Source organism: Fundulus heteroclitus, chromosome 5, assembly GCF_011125445.2.
Source record: "Fundulus heteroclitus isolate FHET01 chromosome 5, MU-UCD_Fhet_4.1, whole genome shotgun sequence".
Classification (NCBI taxonomy): domain Eukaryota; kingdom Metazoa; phylum Chordata; class Actinopteri; order Cyprinodontiformes; family Fundulidae; genus Fundulus; species Fundulus heteroclitus.
In genome coordinates, this window is record NC_046365.1 from 29,887,371 (window position 1) to 29,895,026 (window position 7,656).

At 39.8% G+C, this 7,656-nt stretch overlaps 1 protein-coding gene across 1 annotated transcript; it reads right to left on the reverse strand.

Moving 5' to 3' along the window:
• Window positions 1–631: 631 nt before the first annotated feature.
• Window positions 632–4,582, reverse strand: LOC105915412 (dynein light chain 4, axonemal). The gene is made up of 4 exons (XM_012849507.3): window positions 4,460–4,582; window positions 3,923–4,002; window positions 1,848–1,931; window positions 632–1,721 (listed from the first exon to the last, which is right to left on the reverse strand). The coding sequence occupies exons 2-4, from the start codon at window positions 3,992–3,994 to the stop codon at window positions 1,557–1,559; spliced, it is 321 nt and encodes a 106-aa protein (XP_012704961.1). The 5' UTR covers window positions 3,995–4,002; window positions 4,460–4,582; the 3' UTR covers window positions 632–1,556.
• Window positions 4,583–7,656: the final 3,074 nt, after the last annotated feature.

The window sequence follows — 7,656 nt, forward strand, 5'->3', positions numbered from 1 at the left end:
GATAGGAATGTATTCAGTGTGTTCCCACCATAGCATTTTGGTCTCATCTGACCAGACCACCTTCTTCCATGCTTGTTGTGCTCTTCTACATGGATAATAAAAAACCTTACATGGGGCTTTTCATGTTGCCAGACTGATAAAGACCAGATGTGTGGAGCGCAGGACTAACAGCTGGTCTCTCAACAGGTTTTCCCACCAGAGCTGTGAATCTATGCAGCTCCTTCAAAGCTAACAAGAGCATTTTGGCAGCTTCAAAGAACAGCTGCATTCAAATGATACTCAGTTGAACTCTATTTATTACTTAGATGATTTCTGATGTTTGATGGTTGTACACCACTTAAGATTTTTACTTGTAAAACGTTTAGAAAACCGTGTATCCTGTTCCTTCCGAGTCACAATTAGGCCCTACTTTGTGTTGGTCCATCACTGATGATCCTATTAAAACACATTAAAGTGTGTGGCTGTAACACGAGAGCACAAACTCAAGCAAAAGTATTCCTTCGTATTATTTTTCCTCACCGTCACAACCCAAGTTGCATTTATTCGTTATAAATGTCCAACGGGCATTTCTCTAAAATATAAAAATATTTATTCAAAATAACAAATATAGCAAAGAAAAAATAGTTCTGAGTTCAAGTTTCTCCACATTTCAATTTATTGTACAATCAGGTAGATTCACAAATAATGGTCCGTAGCACTGGTCCATCATAACTGGCATCAACAGGAGACAATCACAATGCTATAGTCACCCAGCAGGGTGATATTATTCAGCCTTTGAACACACCTCAGCAAGGAGAAACAAGGAATCGGGTTTAGTGTTTGTTCGGCTCAGGACACTCTGAGCCCTTAGTCGTAAGAAGACGACACTGGTCTTTAAAAAGAAGTCTTTCAAGTTGCATTAAAATATGTACACATAAAAAATCTTACAAAATTTATTGAAAGTAGTGCTGTTGTTGAGAGAAAGACACGCGTGAAACGTTTGGGGTGGCATGGACGGGAAAAAAAAAAACGTTAAATAAACTCTGCACAAAACCGACGAGGAAGGTGACGTTACAATTTTGTTGTTTTTTTTTTCAGGAAAAAATGTGTGTCCAGCACACACCGACCCGGCAATCACTAATTCACACACGCATGCACTCCCTGAAGTAAAAGAAGGATAAAGGACTTTGGAGACCCTGGCTGGCTGTAGCTGTGTTGGAGAAGTTGAATTCACTTGCACATGCAAACGCACAATCACTCGAGATGATGTTCAGGAACAGAACGTGGCTTAAATGGAGGGTATAAAACGAAATGAGCGGTGGCAGAAAAAGGGAAGAAGCCATTTTTATCTCTACCAGGCAAAGTGACAGTCACAGTCTGAACTCCTCTTAAAAGTTATTTCCCATCCCGCGTTATTTTATTCATGGCCGAGCACTTCTTTCTCTGCCACAGCGGCCGGTAGCTTGGACAAACTGGTCTGCCACAACACAAACGAGAACCAGTGTCCAGCTGGCAGCTGGTGTTTGTTTCCAGCATAGCGACCGCATCAGCGAGCCGGGGGCACCCAGCAGGAGGCGCTAAGAGCACTTCCACACACAGACGGCCAGGCTCCCGCCGAAGAACATGTAGAGCAGGTTCTTCACTTCATGCGTGACCTCAAAGCCGAAGCCCTCACCAATCACGACGTGCCACGAGCTTCCGAACTTCTTGTCCATGGACTCCTTGATCATCTTTGCCGCACTCTAGCAAAAAAAAAAAAAAAAAAAACAGTCAAAAACATGGCACTGATAGCAAACCAAGAATCATAAAACAGTCCTTTCTGGCCAGCACTTCTGGAATATCAACAGATAAGAGCAGAACACACTCACTTCATTATTTGTAGCAAACTTCTCGCATGCTGTTACACACAACTCCATCGTCTCGACCCTCATTTCCTCTGGCATGTCTGTGTGCTGGAAAGAAAGACGCCAAACTGCTTTACATACTTGCATTGGAACCAGCCTGTATAAGTTACGTACCTTTTACACCAAATCATTTAAGAAAACCCTCAGTAAATGTGTTCATTCTACCCCTTAGATAGAGCAGCAGAAAGGATTCACAAATACATCTGAATAAGTTAGAGCATCATCTACAAGACAATTCATTTTGGCAATTCAATTATAATAATGACGTTGTAGCTCAATTACACACACGCACGTTACGGCTTGTACAACCACTAATAGGACGGCTGACCAGACAGTGTCTTAGCAGATAAGTCCTGAATACCAAAAAGATTCTTCCTAAAGACACTGACTGTTCACAGAGTTCAAGCACGTTGATGGAAAGTTGAGTGGAAGGAAAAAATGTGGTTAAAAGAGGACATCAAGAAACAGGGAAGGCTGAAACCTGGAAAACGTTGAGAAGCACAGCTCATTCAAGATTTTGGGGGAAACCAGGGCTTAACTCCGTGCTTTAGAGGCCAGCACGCACAAATGTATAGGGCTGTGTTAAAAATCCATTTTCCAATTATGAACCAATTCCCATATTAATTCCTAAAGATCAATTCATATAACCAAATATAGAAAAAAAATCCTCTGCGAACTTAAATGTGTGAGCTGGTATTACTTGCACGGATATGAGTGTGCGGACTAAATGTTTATGACCACGTTTGTGTGCGCGGTGTCACCCTATAAACTGCTCGCTGGTAATATTACAAGCTGTAATATTGTGTCTTTATCAGGAAAGCACACCGAGAGCCGGCTTTAGCTTAACAACTGTGTCTGTTTATTAGTTCTTCTTCTGCTCTGAGACCTCAGCAGGACAAAAACAAAACAAAGCGCCAAGCATGGACGCAGCATACGTTCCAAGAGCCTTCACACTCCAGTCGGGGAGGTGAATTTTTAATGTCATATTTTTAATACTGCACCTGGTTAGAGTCCAGATTTAGTGTTCTTTTGGGTCAATAAAGCATTTTTGAATTGAATTTAATAGAAATAGCAGCCCTAGATATCTCTGGCGTCCTTTGTTTTCTACCCTGGATCTGTTTGGGTTTTCTGCTCCACAGCATGTTAGTGAAAACAATTGTCTCAACATTCAGAGAGAGGGTTTGGTCCTTATAGCCGCCATTAGCTACCATTACTTTATTAATTTGCAGTTAAATGTTAATATGATACAGGTATCAATATGTTGCATACCTACATAGTGATTCAGTTAACAGCAAAAAAATAAATAAAATAATTAATACCAGCAATCCAATTTGAGATCGGATCGAACCAAATTTAATCGACAAGAATCAATTCTAAATCTTTAAGAATAGGAATCGAGTCGATTCTTGAAATTTGAATCGATACCCAGCCCTAGAAATGTATCCAGGATGTCGGTTGCAATTGGAGCATACTCTGGCCAGACAGAGAGCTCCTAAACTGAGCTACTGAGCAAAAATAATGGACTGTTGATCGGATGTTCAATCTCCCCTTTTCAGGTAAAACTGCATTTTTTATTGGCAAATAAAGGTTCCAGAGTAGAGAGGCAAAGAATCCAAGTTGCTTTGAGGTCCAGAGGGAGGTTTTCATGCCTACTAAAGATTTGTTGGCCCAATGAGTTTTAACAAGTCTAAAGTCAGTTGTGACTGATAAGCTTTAATGAGATGTTGATTTAATTCCATGCTGCCAAAGATAATATTAAATCAACCAAAAGATCAATATTTCCTTCTGTAGTTAAACTAAAAATTAATGCAACTAAAGTATACAGTGAAGATTATTTTTCTATAATATAAAAAAAGGTAGGATGAGATACTTTAATTGTACCATTAGGACCATTTGAAAACAAAAACGTTGAACAGTTGGAGCATGCTCATACAGCACATCCATACCTTATTACCAACAGTATAAAATAAATAAACTTCACTAAACGTTATTTTAACCGTTTTTTGCAAAACGAGAAGAGATTTTCGCTGCTGTCTTACTCTGATGAGAGGGAAGCTGTGCAGTCTCTTGTAGTCGGCCTCTTCTTTCTTTCCCTCGCCGGTCGCAGCCATCCCGACTCCTGAAATACGCGGTGATAAATGACTTATTACGTGATTGTTAACATTATGCATTGCTCCTAAGATGCGCTCGACGAGGAGCACATAAGCCACAGTAAAGTCAGTAGCTAACAATGCTAAAACATGAGCCGACTGAGAACTGGTTAGCTTACTACACTGAGCATCGACCAGCAAATAACAATAAACGCTACGCTTGTGTTAACGGTCTCTGGCTTTACAGATGCCGATAATAACAGAGAATTCATAACGCTGAGCATACCTTCACATGTAAATAGCAATAACTGAATCAGGCTTCACTAGCTAGCTAATTAGCTTAGCCTTAGAGAACAAACAGCTGATGGAGGACCTTTTTCTGCCTCAAAGTCATCAACTTTAAACAAACGGGTTGCAATATAAGGCGTCAGCTCCTGTTTTCGGGTAGTGTATAAACGTAATGCGTGGCTGAAAGCGTTTACTTACGCAACGTTTGTCCAGCGAAAACTTCTGCTGTTTGACGCTTGCATCGGTTGTTAGGGAGACATCTTAAACAAGGTACAGGAGAGTTCGGAAAGCCCCGCCCTTTCCGGTCCAGCTGTGTTCTCATTGGTTAAAAGGCCATCGCTCAACTGAAAGGACGACGTCATCAACAGCAGCGGCCCTCCTCACGAAACGACCAGGCTCTTTTGCTCGTTTCTTTTTTAAATCTTTCTCTCAAACTTGAATTAGAGCAACATTAAACATTTCGTTGTTTGAGAGAAACAGATTACTTTCTTCATAGAAAGAAGAAAAATAAGGAAAAAAGTGAACGGTGCTGTTAGAATACACACACATCCCCGAAGATAGTCACCTAATTACACGTAACCTGAAACTTGCCAGTTGTCTATATCCTTTCATTATCAGTTGTACAATTAAAACACAGCCCAAGTAAAAATAAGTATGTATTTTTACTGCCACATTTTCAGCCAAGTTTACAAAAGCAAACTACGAAGATATAAAAATGTATCGTTATGAAGATGTTTTTTTCCCCAGCCAACCTGTCTCAATAATCATCACTTATGATAGGGTAGGTGTCATAGCACATGTGTAAGACTGTAAAACAATGTTTTATTATTTAAGAAAGAAGAAAACTCATATTTTGAAATATACAGTTATAATAATTATATTTTTTTAGCCATTTCCTCAGTTGGTGAAGTTAGTGCAGCTTTCATTACAAAAACAATAGTCTCTGTGTGCTCCCATGAGAGAATATGTAGAGCCTTACCTAAACTCTGACTTTTCAAAAAGGCTGCCAATTTTTTTTTTTTTTATCCTGCATCATTTAAATCTGTATAATCTGATCAAATCTATATAATCTGATTGAATTTGACTTTGGAAAGTGCCTTGAGATGACAAGTATCATGAATCGGCACTATATAAATACAATTGAATTGAAATGATTTGAATTGAAAGCTTCAAAAGGCAAAACAAAGAGCAGCTTTGCTATTTTCTGTTTAACCTTTTTTAACGTTTTGCTCTTTCTCGCTTTCTTGCAGCCTAGACTAACTGCCGACATATTTCAACATGTCTTTGAGAAAACGGTTCTATTTTAAACAGCTTCTTTCATCTCTGAGCCTCATCTTACTTAGTTTTGACCACCCAAGTGAAAATAGGCAACTTTGAGTTTTCTCCACTCAGTAACCGCCTCCACGCCGAAGGTTGTTGTTGTAGACCATTAGGGATTATGAGATTACAGAGACTGGAAAGTCGGTCACCATGTAAATTACAGATATACAACGGACTTTGGAGGCACAGAGTCTGACATACTCAGATTGGACAGAATGACTGATTGGGGGAAGATGTCTCAGCTAGGAAACTCTGCATTATACTATGATCTTCTCCACCAATGTGATAAACCGAACACTGATATCATACTGGGCACGCCCCTGGATGGGTGTACACAATTGGTCCTACTTAAGGTCTGGGGGAGGAATGAACGGGACTCTCTGACGTCCGGAAATTTGCCTGTTGCCTTGTTGTGTATGAGAGCCCAGTACTGAAGCTGTAAACATCCCTCTGCCTTTTAGATTAAATATGGTAAAATATAGTTTTGGTTTCAAGAGTTTTTTTATTAATACAGAAGTCTACAATAAAAACACCATATTATTCTGCAAAATGAACCTGGGGTGACCGCAGCCAGGTCAGTTTTTTAACAAGACACAACCAGATAGCTCTTGGATATGCTGCATTAACTGGTGAGAAAAACATCGGATTGCTGTTCTTTTTAATAGGTTAATGATCACAGCAGATCACAATGAAAACGTTAAATTCTGGTAACCAGATGATTTCTTGCTGCATATCAATTTATAATAAAAAAAATCTTTTGCTGTGTTTTTGATGATTGTATTAGATAAAAGACTCAGCACTAGAAAACGTGGATCAGTGGTGATCTGTGAAGATTGGCGGTGGCCACCGAGGTCTCATGTGATCAGCTGTTATTAGTAACACCAGGATGAATAAATGATTTTTGATAGATTCCAACACAGATTCTGAATCTAATCTGATGACAGTTGCCCTTCAAGAATATAACTCAGATCCAGAATAATATGATGCACATCTGACACATCAAAAGTTCAATTTCAGTCTTACTTGCTTGAGTCAAAGTTTGACTCATAGCATCCCAACCTGTTGCCATGGATGGCGAAGCAGAAGTAAGCAAAGTCAAGGACAGTGATTGCCCACAGAAATAACATAGTTATACCAGTGGTAAATGTCATATTCTTGTTATGTGACATGCCAGAACACTGACAGCAAATGCAGATTGAGAGCATATATACAATGAAGCATAGAAAACAGACAAAATCACTTACCCAAATATATTCTGTCGTTTTAGCTCCTGAACGGCATAATCCTTCTCTTACTTCCTTCAGCCAATGTTGACTGGAATGATGGTACATGTAAAGGCTGTGCCAAAGGAGCAGGAATGGCTTGGGTAACTGGTAAGACTGGGCTCATCGGAAATCTTTCTGCCTGGTCACCATTTTCAGCTGAAGAGGTGTCCGTATGTCACCGCGGGAAATATCGTTGAGACTTGTAAAACTTTTTATGCAGCTACATGACTGAAAATGATCGCAGCGCGATGAAATGCGGCCATTCCAGTCTGTGCAGTTCATCGTCACAGACCTGTTTCATTTGTCTTATTTCCTGTGCTTCCCTGTAGCTGCAGCCCAGAAGCGTTGTGTCGTGTTTGGTAAATTCTCACCTGACTTCCACCTTATTTGACGTCAACAGTGCCATGTACGCTTGGAAGCAGGTGCTTGGTTAATTTGCAAGGTAAAACATAATTATTTGCAACTATGTGGCAAAACAAATAAACTGTTTTGTTAATATTGACAAGCTATATGTAAAGGGACACCGACATTATATCAAATTTCATCTAATGATAATTTGCAAGACAGATTTGCTGGTCCAAAGCCAATTTATATCACCTCAACTCTAATATAGTCAAATCATGTAGTCCAAATACATAGAGTCCAGTTCAGTCCATTTTAGGATCCAATACAGGTCGATCATGTAATACCAGTTGGTAAAAAGTTATCAATGAAAGCTCAATCGGCTGCATCAAGTATGCGACACTGCAGCAGCCCCTCATCCCAAGCAAGCAGGAAGCGACAGTGAATACGGACTACTTCCTGTTAACC